Below are 21132 nucleotides of genomic sequence, written 5' to 3'. Positions count from 1 at the left end.
ATACTGCAAAGAACAGTCTTGGTGTTTTAATTTGTTTGCAATGAGAAACATAACTGCCAATCCTTCTCTAACTTAGGATCAGCTATTTTACTCGGTGTGCAAGTGTTCTGAGCAAGGGACCCAAGTTGCCTGAGGCATCCATCTCCCTGTGGGGATACCTGCTGGTACCATAGCTGTGACCTGGCTGCCTCCTCCCGTGGATGCTAGAGCTTCTGTGCCACTAGTTGCTTCTCCACATTAGCTTAACTGCACCTCCATTAGATCTGTAACTCCCTCCAGCCCTTTCCCAGTTGAGTTTGCCTAGGCAGGCTACACTGCCTCTGGTTGTCTCCTTCTGCTCTGATTAGGCTTGCCTTCAAGTTTAATAACGTGAAGGCATAGCTTTCCTGCTTTGGCTTCTCAAACGGTTGCCTTGGTGCTGCTCCCGAATCAATTCTGTTTTCTGCAGCTGTGTGGGAATTACCTGCAGCCCCTGTTTCTTCCACCCATTCTCCTTGAATAATTGGCTTTCCTAGAAGAATTTAAGGAAACATGTAGGTCACTTTTTAAAAAGCAAATTCATGGTAGTACAAAATTCAAGATATATTGGACACTTCAAAGAATTTGTGAGTATTTAGCAGCCATTTGGGAGTCTGGAACTGAAGGGGAGTTGAGTTAGTTGAGGAAGTCTCTGCTTTAGAGGTGAGAAAAAAATTTAAGTCCTATCTTAGCAACAAATTTGGTCATTAACATTGTATTCTAAACATAACAGTTTGCAATGAGCCTCTTTGTATTTAAAAAAAAAAAAAAAAGCAAGCCTGAAAAAAAATATCCTGTACCTGAGGTATAGGTTAGAGGTGCTGGGAATCCCTTCACAGCTCTGAAAATGGCATTTTCCACAATGCTTGTTTGATGTCTGTTTCCTGTTATGTCTTAATGTCAGTAATTGTTAAGACCAGTAACTAATGTAATTCATACTGCTTTTAAAGAACTGTGCAAACTAGTTGCCAGACCTTTGCCGTGTTTTTTGAAATGTAACTTTGTAACCACTCATTCCCTAACAAAAAAACCGTTCATGGCATCCAGAGGACCCCCAAGGGTCTTCAGGAGAGATACCCACCACGGCCGGGCAACATGGTGTTAAGTGACAGGAAAATAAAAGGTCTCTTCCGTTCTTCAGTGTGCAGGGTATGGGGAAGATGTAAACTGGGCCATCCATAAACAAATTACTGTGGAGTTCCTTTGTATCCTTTAACTATCATATTATTGCTAAGAAATTTACTGGAAGTGGTTCAGTAGTGCTGAAGTTGTATAGTAAATGTTTGGTTCCTGTTGTATGTAGTACATATAGCACTTGGTGTTCGATTTTTGAGAGCATTAAAAGTTACAATCCAGGGTCTCTGTTCTTGGTGGTGAAAGAAAAATGTGTACAAAGTGCTTGTAATTAGTTTTCAGAACTGACTAGGAGGGCCAATGCTGGGATATTGTTTGAGAGACTAGCTTAATAAGGAAACTAATAATTTGTGTCTCTTCATGCCTAAGTCACTAAGCATTCAAATTTGGCTATACATCTTCAAGTACTGAAAATTATACTTTGAGTATATACTAACTTTATCAATTTTAAACTTTTATGTCTAAGTTTTGTAAGTTATCCTGGAATCCATCTTTAGAATCTGGTAGGATGGAAGGGTTTGTGGTTTTTAGTCAATTCAGTAGTCTCTGTTTTGAAAAAAAAAAAAATCTTGTCTTTAAGTGTGTGTGGGTGTCAATTCAGTAGTCTCTGTTTTGAAAAAAAAAAAATCTTGTCTTTAAGTGTGTGTGTGTGTGTGTGTGTGTGTGTGTGTGTGTGTCTGTGGAGCAAATTTGAAGTATTCATTGTTTGGACATGTAAAAAAATTTCAGAAAACTGTAATGGTATCAAAGGTTTTTTATCTTTCTAACCTACAATTTATAAAAAATATAAAGTTTTGAAGGAAACATCAAAGCCTACCTGTCAGCTTACTTCAGGTCCTGTAGCACAAGTCTGACAAGGTGCCAGGTTGGTTGGGTACCAGGAGGGGCTTCCTTTCCGGTTTGCAGACTTGCTAATTTCTATTTATCCTCACGTGGCCAATAGGAGAAAGTTTCTATTTTTCTTGGTGTTCTTACTAATCCTATCATGGGGTCTCCATAATTAAACATAATGACCACCTAAAGGACCTACTAGGGCCTTGTATGAGAAGGGTATTGCACAAACATGCATGTATTAACTGCTCAAAGTTCCTAGGTGTAGGGACACAGCTCAGTGGCCGAGCTTGTTGCCATGAAAAGGTCTCCGGGTTTCATCACACGAAGTTGAAGATTAACAGAAAACCGAGTTTTCCATTTAAGAGTCATTTTAAGAATAGGAAGGGGCTAAGTTTTCTAGAGTACAGGTATGTCACTGGAGGCCAGTTTTACAAAGCCGAACTTCAGAAAGCATAGAGTGGAGTTCAGCCGTCCTGTGAGCTTCCTCTTCCTGGTTTCTTGTTTTCTTTCCTCTACCTCACAGTTTTTCCTTAGGAAGCAGGAAGTATTGTGTTTTAAGGCCTTCACCAAGGTACCAAATCTTTTGAGTGGCTATCTGACCTCTAAAATATTTACCAAATAAAGACAAATGGATGGTAAGAGCTAACTGAATGGCTGTGGGCATTCTTTGGTAATTCATTTCATCATGACATTCTTTACAGTGCTAGTTGTCTCTCCTGAGGTTTTGTTCTGAGCATTCCAATTAGGTTCTGTTGTCACTATCAGTAATTCAGAATGACTTCCCAACTCTTAGATACTGCTTTCTGATATACAAAGTTCCCTGAAATGTGAATCTTTGACTCTCTAATAAGAAAAGCACCTACTTAAAAACAGAAACGGTCTGCTTAGAAAACAATGACAGGCATATTAGGTAAAAACCTTGTGATGAAAAGTGGCCTTTGTCCTTAAATTGTGGCTTTTCATTATGAAGTAATGAGTCTACTTGGTGTTATTTGGGCTGTCTTACCCTTTGCCCCAAGAATATTAAAACTGTGCCTGCATTATGCTCTAACTGTAAAGGACCACTTAGAGACTTTTGTAAAACAGATTTAGAGAACTTCAGCTAGAGAAACAACTCTTAGTCCTGGAGTGAACAGCTTCCTCAGGAACAGTGAGATGTTGGGTCCTTACTTAAATTTCTATTTGACAGTGAAGCTCTGGCCCTACTTACAGAATTCCAGGAGTCAGGCTCAAAAGAGAAGATAGGGATGGTGAAAACAGGAAAAAAACACAGCCATGAAGCCCTAGTAATGGATGAAGGTGCACAACAAATCCCATGATAGCCTTTTTGGCCTTGTGGTTAAGTACAAAAAAAGCTGGAATAGCCTGTCTCAAGAACTAAGTTCCTTTTGCCTGTCAACTCCACAGCTGATTAAGTTAGGTGAACTACTAAAAGTTTAAGCCTTGTTTTTGAGATGGGGTCTCAATGGCCCCAGAATAAACTCACTTGCCCAAGATCATGTGTGACTCCAAGTCCAGCGCTCTGACTCACAGTCTCTCTCTCTGAAAGTGTCACTACAGCACGGTCACAAAGTTCCCTGCTCTGTGCTGTATGGGACACGGAAGTGACAGGCACACAGCCCTTTAAGGAATGTATCTCTGCTTTAAAATGCATCACATGTTCCCTAACAAAGCAACATGTCAGCACAAAGAACTTAGCTGTAGAGGAAAAACAGGGAGGTAAATGCACAAATAGATAATAGTGTCATCGGAAGAAAATTCAACAGCTTGCTTTATTTTAAAATAGCAACTTTCATATAGTAGAATACTAGCCAAATTCAATACTGATATAAATATAAACTTCTTAGGTCAAGATATGTGGTCAGGTGAATTTTCTGAATCTCATAAAAGACAGTTTTCAAACCATACAAAATATCTAGAAACAATATACAGCAAAACCATACCACAATTTAAAGTAAATAAGCTATGAAAAATAGCCCAATCTTTGTTGTAATTTAGAACACCTATTTTCAATAACTTAAAATATTATCTATACTTCCCATCTCTAAATGCTCCTGGGAAAAACCACTAGTCTAGATTTAAATAATCCAAATATTTACTCATGGTAAGGGAGTCTGACATTAAAGAGTTTATCAGAAACACAAAAATCATGAATACTACTAAGTACTTTAGATTACAACAAGTCCTTCCAAGCCCTAGATAATAAAGGCAGTTTTCTACTTTCTAATAACACCTAAGGTTTATCTGCATAATATAATTTATTGGTTGACCAATAATAAATAGCTTAAAGGGAAATTATTCACCTATTCAGTAATGTTTCATTATAAAGGATATTTTGACCAATATTTCAAAATTACAAATTCAATTATGCTGACATTTCTAGAAGTATTGTGCTGGCTACTCTGTCAGCTTGACACAGCTAGAGTCATGTAAAAAGAAGTGAACCTCAATTGAGAAAATGCCTCCATAAGATCTGGCTGTAAGGCATTCTCTTAATGATTGATGGGGGAGGGCCCAGCCCATGTGGGCGGTGCCAACCCTGGGTTTTATAAGCAGGCATGGGAAGCAAGCCAGTAAGCAGCAGTAAGCAGCACCTTCCATGGCCTCCACATCAGCTCCAGGATCCTGTCCTGTTTACTTCCTGCCCTCACTGCTTGTGATGATGAACTGCTATATGGTACTGAGTGAAATAAACCATTTCCTCCCCCAAGTTGTTTTTGGCGATGGTGTTTTCATCCCAGTGATAATAACCTTAACTAAGACAATTGTTAACTTAGCAATAAATCATCTTATGAGGCCACTTATTAAACTGTTAAGAAAGATGATACATTCTGGCTTTTATTTAAGAAATGATTTAATTCAGTAATTTGATTTGTCACTATTTGAGAAGTACAATTGCTTCCCTGTATTGAGTGGGTAATGAGGTTTAAACAGCCTTCCTGGTCCTCACTTCCCCCTAACAGAGACTCAGCAGGAACCATCTTCTGCTGTTTATGTAAACTCAGCTCCAGAAGACAGAAAGTGAGAACAGACTCGGGTCCTGTCTGAGGCAGTCCCAGCTCCAGTAGTGTGCTATAACAATGGTACACCAGCTGTTCCGTCGCTGACTAGTAAACTCAGTAAGGAGAGCAGTGTCCTCACCGATGCCATTCACTGTGAGCTTTTACATCTTTTTGTATCCAAATGTGTGCATAAAAAACTCCTGCACGATTTTAGTGTTAACTGAAAATGCACATAATACATGTGTGAAAGGTAGAGCTCCATCTCACAGAAGCCAAACCAACTTCTGGTGCTTTCACTACTTCTTACTCCTAATTAGTCTAAGAAGGAGACCAATGAACTCTACAGGCAGGAATTTACTAAATACTGGTGATTTCTACTAGCCAAACTCAGCTCTGCAAGCCAACGGGTGAACCAGGAGTCTTTCTGAATCCATTGTCCATTAGGAGTCTGGAACATTTTCAATTAAAGCCTTCATTTTCCCTGTAGACTTCAGTATATGTGGGCCAAACTGGAAAAGAAAAAAACAAAACAACCAAACAAAGCATAGAATAAGTGGACACATATCTTCATGCAGACAACAGGCAGAGGAGAGTTAGGATCGGAGTGGTCCACTCAGTCTCCTTGAGATGCAGCACACACCTCACAGTGAGTCTCAGATCTCACTGGGAAAACTCACCAGGCTCCCCTGGGAGAAAATGATCCTGTCTTATTTTGAGTAAATCTTTTAAAATTTGAATACCAATACTATATATACTTTATCATAATGAAAATTTTAATAGATTGAAATTGGCTTGTTGTGACTTCATTATACTTATACAAAAATAAAACACTGCAGGGAAAACAACCTTGGAAAGTGCTGTACAGAGAAACCCAGAGTTAGACTCTGCTTTTTTTTACGTATGTTTCTCAGTTTTGAATTTCCAGACAAACAACTAAGCTTTACAGTGAGAAAAATAGAAATACAAAAAAATATGTCATCCTTGCTGGTCACAATGGCACGACTCTGATCCCAGCATCGGAGGTGGAGGTAGCAAAATTGGGATTTAAGCCAGCTCTGTTACGTACCAAGTTTAAGTCTAGTCTAGATTTCAGGAGTCCCTGTCTCACAGAAGACGGATCAATGATCCCTTTCCACCCAGCTAGCTACAATCTCTATATAAGTACAGAATAGCCCTAAAGCGTCCAGCAGGAGACACAAGATGGTGGTGTAGACATGGACCCCACCTAACATACTACTACTCACCAGGGCTGGCTCTGAGGCTGGCTCTGAGACTGGCTCTGAGACTGGCTCTGACTCTGGCTTTGGAATTCCTCTTTCAGCTTCTCCTTGGCTATTGTGTCGATGCCGATACGCAAACTTCTTCTTCAGAGCCTCTGCTATGAGGGCAGCAGGGTCACTAGTATCCACTGGCCTGGGTTTTACATCTTTCTCTGACCTTTTCAAAGGAGTAAAAACCAAGGGGACAGGTCAGTTATAGTAGCAAGAGGGAGACGTGGGCATCAGAGCTCAACATTCGAGTGCACAGCCAAATGAAGGGCCACTCAGGGCAAGTCAGGGCTGCATCTCCTGGAAGTATCCAGTGCCTCCAGGAGGGGGCGCAAGTATTCCATGCCTTCAACTGAAACGTGAGAACACACAACAAAGGGTTTACATGTGGGCTAGTGAGATGGCTCAACAAGTATAGGTGCCTACCACCAAGAATTATGACCTCAACTCAATCCCCAGGACTCACATCAAAGGCAAGAATCAAATCAGAAGCAGTGTCTTCTAACCTCTCCACACACATACTGAACCTTTTCTTAAAACAGGTAATCTTTTTAAGAAATAAGTTGGGCATTGGTGGTACATGTCTTTAATCCCAGCACTCTGGAGACAGAGGCAGGTGGATCTCTGACTGAGGCAAGTCTGCCCTACAGAGTGAGTTCCAGGACAGGCAGGGCTAAACAGAAAAACTCTGGGGAAAAAAAAAAAGAAAAAAACAAATGAGTCCACACAAGAGGATGATACTTGGTAGAACTGGGAAGCTTGCCTAAAGCATAGCCGTTCCCAGCCCTTGGCTATTCTGTGTGGAGGAGCTGTTGGAACTGCAGACCTTTCTTGAAGGGAAATGGTTCAGCACCATGTTATAAAGCTGAGACTCCTAGTACTCAGTACATGACCAAGATGGGAGCAAGAACAAAGGACCTCACCTCTTGACTGACCGTAGCTTCACACTGTTCATGTCTTTAAGGATCTCTAGCATATTTGGCATGTCAGGCTTCTTTGGGTGGCCCTTAGCCAAAGTCTTTCCAGCACTGAGTCTCTGCTCTCTTCGTTCTTTAATCAGATCAAGAGCAGATACACTTTGGTGGAGCACCAAGGGAGGGGGAGGGGGAGGAGGAGGAGGTGGTGGTGCTAGAGTAACAGATGTGGAAGAGTCTAAACAACCTACAGAAGAAACAAACAAAGTTAATGTTTCTGGGAAGAGGCAAGAAAATGTCACCTTCTAAAAGCAAAAGTATGTGACAGACTTCTGTATTCATAAAAGCAATATCCTCAAAAAGAATCTATAAGGAAAATGCAATTTAATTACTAAGAGATATCTAAATCTGAACCCAAACTCACCCCATGGGAAAGTCCCACCCAAATGAATACAGCTATTTTTAAGAATTTAGACACCTGCGTAGTCCCTCTTAATAGGAAGCAGTCTATACTCATGCACACCTTTCCTCCGTACACACTACTGGACAGCTGAGCACCATCATGAGCATCACAAAACTTGCTTCACACTGGCTGTTTACATGCCTGCCATCCCAGCACTTGGGACACCAAAGCGGGAGGATCACACTCAACTCCAGGCCAAACTGATCTACACGATGAATTCCAGGTCACTCAGAGATACAGAAAAAAACCTTGTCCCACAAAACACTCAAGTGTTAAAGAAATAAGATGCCTAAAATTTACTTTTTTTGCCTAACTCAAAGTTGTCTGTCTCTGCTGCAGAACTATACAAATGGGAGCTTGGGGAAACAGTAACATCACAAGAGTGTTACTGGGAGTATTCAGACTTTAAGACATCTCAACAAACTGCAAAGTTATCTCCTAGTTATGGCAGTTTCCCTGGTCTACCAGCAGAGGGAAGCAAAGAAAGCAGTTCTAAGTTAACAGAAGAAAAACTTGAAATGCAAAGCACATGTCTATGCAAATCACTGAGACCACCCCTCACCTTCTAGTGCCCAGTGCCTTGCACCATAAGCAACATGATTCAGACAATGGGCACTTAAGCATCTCTCCAGGATTGTGAAATAACAGGAAAAACAACCACTACTTTTCAATAGACTAGCAGGCTAGGAGTTCAAGGCCATAGTTTTCTTCTCTTTGGGGAAAAAAATGTGTCACACCAGTTAAACCAATGGGATTAGATGAAATCCTGATTTTGGTTTCTTGTGTACAAGAGAAAAAAGGGCCATTAGGTACCTGCTGTGCACATTTACTTACTTTCCATACTTAATGGCAAGGGGACTTGGTAACACAGGTACTGTTATACCCAATTTAGAGCAGAAAAGGAAGGTGGAGTATCAGACGTTTACCTTGGGCTGTGCAGGCATAAACAGCACTTCTCACAAGTCCCACCCAGAAATGATTCCTCTCACCAGACAGAAAGCCACACTATGTCCTCATGTGTGAAAGGGGTGGTTACTACATGGAGGAAGCTAAGCCTCCCATCACGCAGCATTCACAATAGCCCACTTCAAATGTAGGCCTTTCAGAGTTTGCCAAGTACATTTTTTTCCTACTCTTCTCAAACCTGAAGTCACACACACATCATCATCATCATCATCATCAGGTTTTTCGATGGCTCAGACAAGCCTGGAGAAAACTAATAGCTGCAGTGTCCTTACCACTGGCCAGTCACAAGCCAATTCAGGGGCCACATACCTGCACTTGGACTCTGTTGCTCCTGCAGGGTCACAATCTTAGCAATCTGAGCTCTAAGAGCAGCAAGCTCGGTCTCAAGTGCAGAGATCTTCTGCAAGGCCTCCTCACTGGCTAGTGTCATCTTTGGAGAAGGCATGTCTTGAGACAAGTTTGGTAAGGAAATATGCCTGCTTGGGGGCTTGTCAAAGCAAGGAGGATCATCCTCAAGAGAAGGCTTGGGCCTGACCTCTGTCCTGCAAGGAAAACATAAAGGTGGCCATCACACAATTGTCAAGGAGACCTGAGAACATCCCTAACACACGGCTCATCAGGACTCTCCAGCTACGTGGCAGCACTGCCCCACTCCGTTACTGTCTACAGAGCCTGTGGCCACCACTGTCAAGAGGCACCACAAGGCTGCTTACTGCTGTTGCTTTTTTTTTTTTTTTTTTTTTTTTTTTTTGTCTTCATCTAAAAATTTCATCTTCCAAATGGCAATCTAATCAAAACCAATGGAAAGACCAAACCAAGAATGTATAAGCCCTTCTGTAAGGTCCTGGCTTTGCTTTCAGGTACCAGCATTTCCCATATTTGACTAAACACATCAAACAAGAAATATGGGAACAATATAATCCAACCATATCCCAGAAAGGAAAGGGGGATCATCAATGTCATTTCTTTCTTATGCACACACTGGGAAAGTCCGAACACTGGAAACACTGTTCCCTAAAGTCTGACATGCCAGTGACTTCAAACACTTAAAGACTGGAAGAATTCTTCGTGAGTGCAGTAAGTAATCATAATTCCTGGTGTAAAGATCACCAGTTCAAAGTAGGCTGGACTACACAGTAAGCTGAGAGCTAGCCTGTGCTACCCTGGAGTGGAAACAACTGCACTGTGACTGATTGAGGACTTCAGTTTCCAGCTTCTTTTGCAGTTTAGGGAACATGTGGCTAACCAGGTGAATAAACTTCAGATACTATTAGCAACTGAAGACAGTTAAGCCTCAGCCTTCTTCTGTGTGCTGAATGAGATCAGTGCAGCGTACTGTGGTGTTTTAGTAACAGTAGGTAATGTGGCAGCACACAGTAAGGACAGTCAGGCTGGGTATCAGCTCCAGCTCAGCTATGCTCACAAGTTTCTGAGAAAATAAAGTACTGGCAAGAAAAGCGGACATCCGCATGTTAATCACTGTCCTCACAGCTTCTCTGTTAAATGCAATCAGACTTTTTTGTTTCTGTTTTTGAGGAATGGCTTTGCTCACGCTGCAGCTTTGGCTTCTTTAAAAACTCTCTAGGCAGGCAGCCCACCTTTCTAACCCCCAACCCAAGTTCTGGGGTCACATGCAATGCCACTACACTGGACTGCTTCAGCCAAACAAATGTTATTAATCACAGGTGTTAATCAAGCCCTTTAACAATTTAACTTTCACTGAACTTGGCACTGGTGTGTTGTTTTTGCTTGAGAGCTGTATAAATGACTTGGTTTTTGACTAGAAAACTGAATCCAGGTGTTTTGTTCAAACCTCTTTATACTTTGAGTAAGTTGTTAGAATGTTTGCAAGTTGCCTTTTCACCTATAAGATTGGAAACGAAAAAACTTCAACAATAAATGTTGCGGGTTGCTCAGATGCTGTTTGTATTCTGATATTAATTCTGCTTCTTCAGGGGGAAGGGCTGAGGAAGGGGGGCTGCCCCCATGAGCAGTCAATCACATATATTCAGGCTATCTCATGGGAACCTTCTCCCCATTCTAACTAGTCAATAAAAGCTAGAACCCGTGATTGGGCAGTGGAGGGGAAAGGTGGGACAAGAGGTTTTTGGAGAATGAGGGAGGATAAGAAGGAGGGAAGAGAGAGGATGGAAGAAGAGGAGGAGAAGGAGGAAGCCATGATGGAGCAGAACCACTTGGCCAAGAAAAGCTGTATGTAGTAAAGGGTCTCATAGCTGGGGAGTAAGTCAGTGTAGTGGTAGACCTGCCCAGTCTAGGCATGTAGCTTATAATTATAACTGGATTGTGTGTTTTTTATACAGGCTTTTGGGGGTTAGAAAAAGCAATAAATCAAAGCCTGTTCTTCCCCAGGCCTTAGCACACTTAACATCATAATAGTACCTTTTTAAATTTGGAATATGTGTAGGGTAGGGAAGTGCTTGGATTCAGAAGACTCAATTACTGCTTCCTTTTTTACCCTAATACTCAGAAAATCTGATTACAAAATTTGTTTAGAAGGTTGAGTGAAGAATAAATCCACAAGAACTTCCAAAAGGCCAGACATGGTTAAATATGCCTCCATCCCAGAACATGAAGCAATAGGATCATGAGTAGAAGACTAGTCTGGACTACACAGAGAAAGTTCACCTGAGGGCTGGGGATATAGTATAGTCCAGTCAGTGAAGTGATGGTTAGCATGCACAAAGCCCTGTCTCCAAACTGGGTACAGTACATAATGCCTACAACCCGAGGATTCTGCTGGTACAGGTTAGAGGGGTAGGGGTTCAACATTTTCCTTCATTAGACAGTAAGCTCACGAGCAAACTGGTCCACATGGTCTCAAAAACTAGGATGGTGAGGAGGTAATTTAGTTTACATGCCACATGGACCCATGTTTGATCCCTGGAACCCATGTGAAAAGCTAGGAATTGATGCACATGCTTGTTCAGTACTGCAGAGGCAGAGAAATGTGGATCCCTGGGGCTCACTCACCAGGCAGCCTTGCCTGATCTGCAAGCCTCAGTCCCAGAGAGACTTTGTCACAAAACAAGACAGAGAGCACTAGAAGAATACCTGAGCCTGACCTCTGGCCTCCATGTTGGCATATGTGGATATATGTCCACAAACATGAATAAGCACTCACCACACAGCACATACATACACAAAATAAGGCTTACATTTCTACACACATACCGAAGAATACCATCCTTTTCCTTTCCACTGAAATCTTAGTAAATATAAAAACAACAAGAAGTATCTAGAACAGATGTTCAAAAAGCAGAAAACAGATAACTGGTATGTTTCTTTAAAATGATTTCGCCATACCAGCTCTGTCTGCTAGTGAGATTTCTTCACGTTTTGCCTGCTTCATTTGGCTCCCAGATACTCTATGGTAGAAGAGCACAGGCTCCTGGGTAAAGTACTGAAATTCCTAACTTTATCACTGTACTGGTTTGTTTTATGTGAACTTGATCCAGCAGGAGTCATCTGAGAGGGGGAACATAATTGAGAAAATGCCTTCAGCACAGCAGTTCTAACCCTTCCAAATGCTGCGACCCTTTAATACAGTTCCTCCTGTTTTGGTGACCCTCAACCATAAAATTATTTTCGTTGCTACATTATAACTGTAATGATGTTACTGTCATGAATTATAATGTAAATCTCTGTGTTTTCCAATGGTATGACCTCTGTTGAAAGAGTCCTTTAACCTTCAAAAGGGTCTTGAAACCCTTTTGAGAACCAATACCCCAGAAAATCAGGCTGTAAGCAGAGAGGCTTAAAGGGCATTTTCTTAGTAACTGATATTGACTAGGGAGGGCCTAGCCTATTGTGGGTGGTGCTATCCCTAGGCTGGTGGTTCCAGGTTCTATAAGAAAGCAAACCACACAGAATAAGCCATTAAACAGCACCCCTCCATGGCCTCTGCATCAGCGCCTGAGTCCAGGTTCCTGCCCTGCTTGAGTTCCTGTCCTGACTTCCTTTGGTGATGAACAGCAGTGTGAATGTAAATTAAATAAATTCTTCCTCCCCAACTTGCTTTAGGTTCATTGTGTTTCATGACAGCAATAGTAACCCTTGGCTAAGATCATTCTTATCATTCTTCCTTGATAAAAAGAGAAGCCAGTTTTGGCTTTATTTTGAAACGGTCTCAGATGTCCAGGCTGACTTTTAAACAAGTTCTCCACTCTAAGAAACAGCCTTCCCATCTGCTTATCCCCTCAGTATTCGGCTCTGGAACCTACTTCTCCAGAAGCCAGGCTAACTTCTCTCATTACCCAGGGCCTTTCTCCAGCTAGATCAGGAACATGGACTTCTCTTAGGACCTCCAGTACACCAAGTGTGTCTAAACCTAAAGACTGTCTGATCTCTGGTGCTCAGAGAACATGTGCTGAGTTACTTTCTTAGATTGACTCCATAGTAAATATTCTTTGTAAGCTTTCAAATGAATGGAAACTTCTCTAACACCCATTGTTCCTTCATGTGACCCCAACTCATCTTGATAACAATTTTTAAGAAACATCCTCCAAGTATACAAATTCTCTATGATTTCATGGATTCCTATACTCCAGTGAAACTATTATTTACCTATGGTTGACAGTTCTTTCTGGCCACTTATACTAGAATATAACCTGAAAGGCAGGGAATTCTGTGGTTCAAAAGGACTTAGGCTGAATGTTCCTGGGAACTTTACAAATATTAGCTGATTCTGAAAAATAAATCCAAAAGACGACTGCTCAAGAAAAAGAAAAACAGCAGGGCAAGCTACCATCAAATCAGGTTCTTACAGTATCCCAATGCACTCTTGAAAACAGCAGACACTGCAGCTCAGCCCCATAGCCTTCCAAACTAACCTGAGTCTTGCTGAGCACTCTCCTTCTTCAGTAGCTACCCATCCAACATCAGCAAATGATGCCACCACACCCTCTCCTGAGTGCTTGGGACTCCATTCTGTCACATGGCTGGTAAGCTGTAAGTTACAAAGAGAGAAAGTCCATTGTCTGTAAAATTTAACATAAAATTATAAACCAAAGAGATACCATCAGGCTGGTGTTAACACCTCTTGGTTGGTCCAGAAGCTCTATGGCAGGCTTCCATAGGCTACTGAGCCCCAGTTCACAACCTCAGGATCTGAACATTACCCAATTTCTACATCATAATTCACTTATTTATCTAAAAGCGTAAGAAAAATAGATTCTAAGTATTAAAAACCACTCATTTGGGTCTAGGAATGTAGCTTAGTGATAGGATACTTGGCTAGCATGCGTAAAGCACCCAAACAAAAAAGATGCCACTTTTTCCTGAAATAAATGTGGAGGACACAAAGTCAACAAAGTCACCATCACTATGGTAAAGGACTATAAAAGCCCAGTAATGCTGATGGTCACTACTGTCAAGTCCCACTGTGGTAAACAACTGTAAGACACTAGTGGTGGTGATGGCTAATAAACACTCTTAGATAATGACTGTGATGATCCCGTGACAGTGATGGTGTCTTATCAACCTGACTACAACCTCCCTGAACACTGGGGAGGCAAGAGCAGGTGGACTTCAGTGAATCCAAGGCCAACCTGGTGTACAAAGTCAGTTTCAAGCTTTCCAGGAATACACGGTGTGCTCCTGTCTTAAAACAAACAAAACCCAGAAGACATACTTCTTGGTCTGAGGAGGGAAGACCGAATTTAAACACGATCAGAAGGAAGCTGACTGAGTACCAGCAGGTTTTGTTCTGCTTTCTGATTGCAGACGTTGGGCCAGTCACCTAACCTTCCACCAACATGCCTTCCCCAACAGGAACGACTGCCTCCTCTGTGTGCAAAAATATAACGTTTTCCTTACGTTTCTTGTTTAGGTATTTGACCACAGCAATGAAGAAAGCAACTTGTGTTATATTATGTGCATATGATATTACACTATGATATGGTTCAAAGAATTTTTAAATGCCTTAAATCTTGACCCTTGAGTATTAAATAGCAAAGTATTAAAGTTTTAACACTATTTTAAAAACAAAGAACAGAAGAGCAAAATTCTTTAGATATATGAAGGAAAACTATCTTGAAAGAAATACCAAAGAGTATACTAAAATGTACCTGAGGGAGAAAACAACTGAACTGTAGTAATTTAGGCTACATTTCATGTGTCAGAGTCAGAAGGTCTATGATTAGCAATCTGTAGAAAAAGTTTCCAAATTAACTTCCTAAGAGTGAGGTTTGGAGGCTGGGAAGCTAGCTCCGTTGTAAAGTACTTGCCAAGCATGCAAAACCAGTACATGAAAAGGAAGAAAAGAAATAAAGAAACAAATACAACAACTCACTTTTGAATTGAAGAAAAAAAAGAAGCCAAAAAGGCCACAGAGACATGCTCACTAACACATCTGTAGGGCATGCTACACCGGGGAACTTGTCCAGTGCTCAGGCCGTTCCTGTAAACTCAGGGCTCCTCCACACCAGACTAGGAGAGTCTGTCTTTACAGTGCTTCATTTTGGAGGAAAACTAAAATTCCTGTAATTTTTATTGAAGAGTAAAATGTCTTAATTTCAAAAGCAGATTCGGTGTGATATCTGCATAACTTCTTACCAGCCTGTACTTGCCCAGCAGCTGGAAGCCCTGGGCTTGACCCCCAGCACAGCATAAGCGGAGCACTGTGGGGGTGGAGGAAGAGGATCAGAAATGCAAGGTCCACAGTTACATACAACAGAGGCCAGTCTGAGCAATGTGACATTACCTCAAAAAAAGCAGAAGGGGCAGTAAAGCAGTGTCAATTCAGGGCATGTGGGGCATGCCTGCCCTGACAATGAACCCCAACAGTAGGAGGTAAGAGAGAGGATCATGGCCTCAAGTCCAGCCTTGGCTATACTGCCAGACCTTATTTTAAATAACTGGGGGGGGGGGGGGACTGCCCACATTTAAGGACTCAAATATAATTTTCAAGGTTTTATAAATGACAATAATTACAGATGAGATACTGCTTTTAATTTATATCTAAATTTAAACCCTAGGACTCACTCATATTGTAGAAAAGGAAATGACTTCTGAAAGTTATTCTCTGACCTCCACATGTTTTCCAGGGAACATGCATGGTGCACACACACACACACACACACACACACACACACACACACAAATAAATAGAATTTTAAAAGTGTAAAAGTGGTTGGAGCTATAGCTCAAAGGTAAAGAGCACTCCATGTTCTTCCTAAAGACATGGGTTCAATTCCCAGCATTCACATGGTACTTCAAAACCATCTATATCTCTGTCCCAGGGAACTGATTGCCTATCCTGACCTCTGTGGTGCACCAGTGCAGGCAAAACACCCACACACACAATAAATAGAAATGCTGAGTCTAGATGATGGTGGTGGCACACTCCTCTAATCCCAGCGCTTGAAAGGCAGACGCAAACCCTCTCAGTTCAAGAGCGTGTTCCAAGACAGCCAGAGCTGCTACACAGAGAAACCCTGTCTCACAAAGCAGAGTAAAACAAAAGTGTAAAGCAGAAAAGCAAAAGCATGGCACCTTCTAGATGTTATGTGAACTACGCTGCAAACCATCCCATGTACAACGCGTGGCATAGACCTGAGAGGCGGACGGCAGCACAGCTGTCAGAATGTCCTACCCATACAGCTGTCCCCACCCAAGACTGACTCAACCACGAGCCGAGGGGACGCAGAACCCAAATAACTCTTCTCAAGGCCACCTCTGCTACTCGAAAAGGCATTCCCTGGGTGATGTTAGCAGGGGACGGGAAAGGCTGACTCCAGGACAACTCAGGCAAAGTACAAGTCAAGAGACGTGCACACTGGCAAAGGGGAGCGAGGCCAAGTTCTTCAAGCATGATTAAGACACCGCTGCCGTGGGCATTCACGGGTGACCCTGAGCATGCATGGCTGAGACAAGATGTCTGAAAACAAAGGACTTACTGTTAATTTGTAGGAAGGTCCTGTCCTGTTAAAGCTACTGTTCGCAGAAAAGATTAGAATAAAAACACAGAAAATAGAGAGTAGGCACTATAGTTTTAAAGTCTTTGAGAAATTAAAAAACAGTAACTCAAAAAACTCAGTAATATATTGGAATCTTACCACAGCACTCTTGACTAATTTATGGTATTCTAATAAACTACCCTGAGAAAATGGACTTCAACAAAATGCTTAGTATCCATATATATACCAAAAACACATCAAGCTTGGGTCACTTGCTCTAAACTAGCTTATGCATTTACATATAGCACGTCCACATCCACCCATGCACTTCAACCAGCCATCTCTCGACTACCTGTAATACTTAACGTGACTTAAATGCTGAAAATCTGTGTATGTTCCATATACATGTTTTCCTCCAAGACATTTCTGATCGTAACCCTAACTCTGTGCTCATTAACATATTTGCTTGTTTAATATCTCTCTAAGAAAATATCTGCATCTAGCAAAAAGCATAATCTTCAAGTTTATTTTTTAAAGAAAAATGGGCTATTTTCTTTAAGTGGGCATTTTGCTTCCAGATGTGTGAGTTCCCTGTAGTGGAAAGGCAGCTCATTACTTGCATAATTACATAACTATTCCAATTCCAACAGTCACTCCTGAAAATTCAAGAAAACAGTGTGGAACAAAATTACCACAAAGAACTGTTAAGATTGAGTTACCCAGAGGCCTGTGAGTTACAGAAAGTTGAATTCACAATACCAACCCCGTCATCAACTCCTATCCAGGTTATCATAAATTTTGTTAGTATTTGTGATCACCTGCATGCATATGTTCTTAAATTTGAGACACAAAAATGCACACTTGCATTGCTGGACTTTTATTTCCTTTTTTGTTACGAAAACAATGTATCATTTTATGTAGCCAGAGCTAGCCTGAACCCTGATCCTGCCTTAGCCTCTAAGGTGCTGAGATACAGGGGTACATTCCCAGCTCTTTCTGTTTACTTCACACAACTTAGAAGTTCATAAAAACAAAACCTTCAAAGTTCTTTACCTGGCCCTTCACAGTGGTGAACTGACAGGATTACTGCCAGGAAGGAAACACTGATGTTTTTTACAATTATTTAATTATTTATTTACTCTGTCTCTCTGTCTGTCTCTCTCTCTCTGTCCCTCTCTCTCTCTGTCTCTCTCTGTGTGTGTGTGTGTGTCACTGTGAGTGTGTAAACTGGAGGACAACTTAAAAGTGTCACTTTTCTCCTTTCACCATGTGGATTCCAGGAATCAAACTCCTCACGCTTCTTGCTCTCCCCAAGAAACATTTTTAAGTGCAAAAGGTTCAGCTCAACGTTAGAATATTTGCCTTGTACACCTAAGGCCCTCAGGTCAATCCTAACCACCACAAAATAATAACAAAAAAGGACTTCTTTAGGATCAGAATAGCTAAAGAAGGCATAATATTAAATAATCACCCAAAGGCCAAATTGGCTCAAGGTCACCTGGGAATTAACAATTGTCTTATCACAGGCTTCCCAAGCTTCCCCTAGGCATTTCAGGGAGGATAAATCTTGAGGATCTGAAATAATCACTTCAGAGCATCTAAAATTAGAAAGAGCCTGACTGTTAATCCTCTCTATTTCAAAGTTATTAATAGGAGAAAGCCTCAAAAACAATTCAATATTTGCAAAAACACTGTCTATTCACATTTCTAAGGCACATAGTACTATGAAAATATGAAAAACACAAAGCCCAGTACCTGAAATTGAACTCTTGGACACTGAATCAGAGATAAGTTGGTACCAATTTTCCTTACAATACTTCGAGATGAACCGTATGGTTTTCCAGACCACAGTACCTACGGAAACAGGGAAAAATCAAATAATTACAAATTTCTCAGTCAACAGTACTATACATGGGTCTAACACAGTAATCACAGTTTCAGAATGTTCTAAATATTCTAGGGAATAAGCTAATATCCCTCAATCCAAAAATGAACGGATGAACAGTCAGTTGGTATTACACCAAAAAAAAAAAAAAAAACAAAACCAAACAAACAAACTTTGTATAATATATTATGTAAAAATAGACTAATATCAATGTATTTTCATTTCGTGTGTGTGCTCAAGCACATGCTGGCTTACATCTAAAGATCAGAACACTTCTGGGGAGTCTTTTCTCTCTTGCCACCTTCCCTGAGTTCTGGGGATCAAACTCAGGTTGTGCCCCTTGTACAGCGAGCCGTCTCAGCAGCACCGATATCCTCTAATAACCTCAAAATAATACGGTACTGGGAGTACAAACTAATTTCTTACAGCTGATTCTACATAAGAAATGCTCTGTACCTATTCTACCATATTTTCAGTTTTAAAATTTTTAAAAACTTAAGAATTTAGAATATAATCCACTTTGGCTGTAGTGATTTTTCAAATAAAATATGAAATCTGTATGAAGCTTGAGGAGGAGTATTGTGTCATGAATATTATTTTTTTCTACACACAAGTGTGCCCAGCATTTGTGGGATAAGTCCAGTCCCACTTTTCCCGCTTGAAGGGCCTTGTCTTTAAATCTTACAAAATGCTTTGTGCATTAGTAGTTGCCACACCGAGTCTCCACCCACAGTGCACTAGACGAGTCCTAAAGGCTCACAACACAACCCAGGCCATAACGTTACTTAAGTTACTAGAGGTTGCAGCTGGAATATTATCTTTCTAACTCAAAAAAATCTACCCATGTTGAATGCTACAACTGAAAGCCCAGACAGAGGGGTAAAGAACAGTTTTGAAAGAAAAAAAAATCATAGTTCAAATTTTCATATTCAATTATCTCTTAATACTAAATAAAGATCAATCAGATAAAAATGGACATAGTTCCCTGGTTAAGGTCAGCCAAAATTCTAATTTTTAAGAATGAAATTAGGTTACTATATTAATGTAATTATGATACTAATTAGCCTAATGGAAACTTTGTGACCAACAATTAGTTCCTATTTACTGAGGTAGATATAACACTTTCCAAAACTATGTACCATTCTCAAAACATGTATCATATATGAAACACTATAGAAATAGCTTTTAATTCTCAAATTTTAGAAACTAAATCCAATTTAGAATACTAATATGTATGAATCAGAGTAAGTTTGTAGGGGTACATATGGTACCCACCCCACCTCAAGCATCTGTCTCAACCATTTAAAAAATTTTCTATGGAGCTAGAGAGATAGTTCAGTACTATGGGCACTGACTGCTCTTCCAGAGGTCCTGAGTTCAATTCCCAGCAACTACATGGTGGCTCACAACCATCTGTAATGGGATCTGATGCCCTCTTCTGCTATGTGTCTGAAGATGGCGACAGTGTACTCATATGCATGAAATAAATAGATAAATCTTTTTTCTTTTAAGTTTTTCTATCATCTATGGTCCTGGCTTTACTGACTTTTATCTGGAAAATTTCCAGAAAATTCTATGACAACCAACAAAAACCCTTTTGTTGTTGTTTTCCTTCTTTCAAAGAAAAAAAATCTTTGTAAGTAAATAAAACTGACAACACAATTTGGAAATCTGGGTCAGCAGACAGATTCAAAGTTAAAATGTAAATGAAGTTACACAAAGAATTCATAAGACAATGTTACCCTAGTTACGGAAAGTATCAAGAGCAGCAACAATTACATAGAGGACCATCAGTCTTCACTACATGAAGATGAGGTAGACTTCCAACAGAGAAATGGTTCAACTACCCAGAGCAACAAAAAGAAATCACCAGCCAAGAAAGAATACGGAAAAGTCATTACAGGACAATCCTTCATTAAGCTTTTTACCTTAAACATTCTGATAGGTCTTTTTTTAAAAAAGCCCATAGGGCAATGGGAAGTACAGCACAGTCGCTTCTTTTCTGCTCTACTGTGATGTAGGAAAAGCGGAATGCTATTTGTGCATCATAATGTAACAATTACCTAGTCTGAAGTGAACCTGCACCCCTGGGGGAAAATTCCTGTCCAAGGAGGAAGAAAGATCATAAAGAAAACCTTGGAAAGGACCTGCCCAAGTCAGGGCCAGCTTCCAGGAGCCCTCACTAGCATCTTCCCATCTGATTAACATCAGCAGGAAAGAATGCCAGGTGCTTTCAGGAAGGGACGTGGCCAGTGACTCAGCTTTAATTATAAGGAATAAGTAAACTGTTGAGGCCTTGCCTACAAAGTTAGAACAGACTGCTATTGTGTCATTACGTCTTTATGCCTACACAGTAAACTAACATGATGCTGCTCTTCTGATCCTTGTGAACTAGCTGCCCAGTACTTAGTATGAGAACAATAATGTGAAGCAAAGGACTACATAATGATGACTGGAATATTTAGGAAGAGTCACAGTCTCCATTAGATGATGAGAAACGAGGGCAAACAACAGCTAACTTCCAGGAAGTCTGATTCGAGGTCCCGATACTTGATTCTTTCTCCCCTACCCCCTTTTAAATACAGCCCTCACAGTGGGGAGAAATTGTAAATGGCTCAGAAGAAACAGTGAACAGATGGTGCTGAAAAGTCACTGTCTGTGCCCTGGGAGGCTGCATGGCCTGAGTGTGCCTCCTACCCTGACTTGTGGCTGAACTGTGCTAATCTGAATAC

General features: G+C 40.9%; 1 protein-coding gene across 2 annotated transcripts in view; it reads right to left on the bottom strand.

The window, feature by feature from the left end:
• Positions 1–3745: 3745 nt before the first annotated feature.
• The window catches only part of MTFR1 (mitochondrial fission regulator 1), a 36268-nt gene continuing 18881 nt past the window's right edge, over positions 3746–21132 (bottom strand). For both annotated transcript variants that reach the window (XM_080929618.1, XM_080929619.1), the window contains exons 3-8: positions 18271–18369; positions 13450–13565; positions 8909–9141; positions 7180–7417; positions 6233–6425; positions 3746–5497 (exon numbers count right to left, since the gene is read on the bottom strand). In XM_080929618.1, the coding sequence (XP_080785744.1) occupies positions 5429–5497; positions 6233–6425; positions 7180–7417; positions 8909–9141; positions 13450–13565; positions 18271–18369 (948 nt within the window). In that variant the 3' untranslated portion in view covers positions 3746–5428. The remainder of the gene's footprint in view (positions 5498–6232; positions 6426–7179; positions 7418–8908; positions 9142–13449; positions 13566–18270; positions 18370–21132) is intronic.

The sequence above is a fragment of the Micromys minutus genome (assembly GCF_963924665.1).
Source record: "Micromys minutus genome assembly, chromosome: 15".
Lineage (NCBI taxonomy): Eukaryota > Metazoa > Chordata > Mammalia > Rodentia > Muridae > Micromys > Micromys minutus.
The sequence above is the reverse complement of the archived record's forward strand: the minus strand, read 5'-3'. Positions and strand labels throughout refer to the sequence as shown.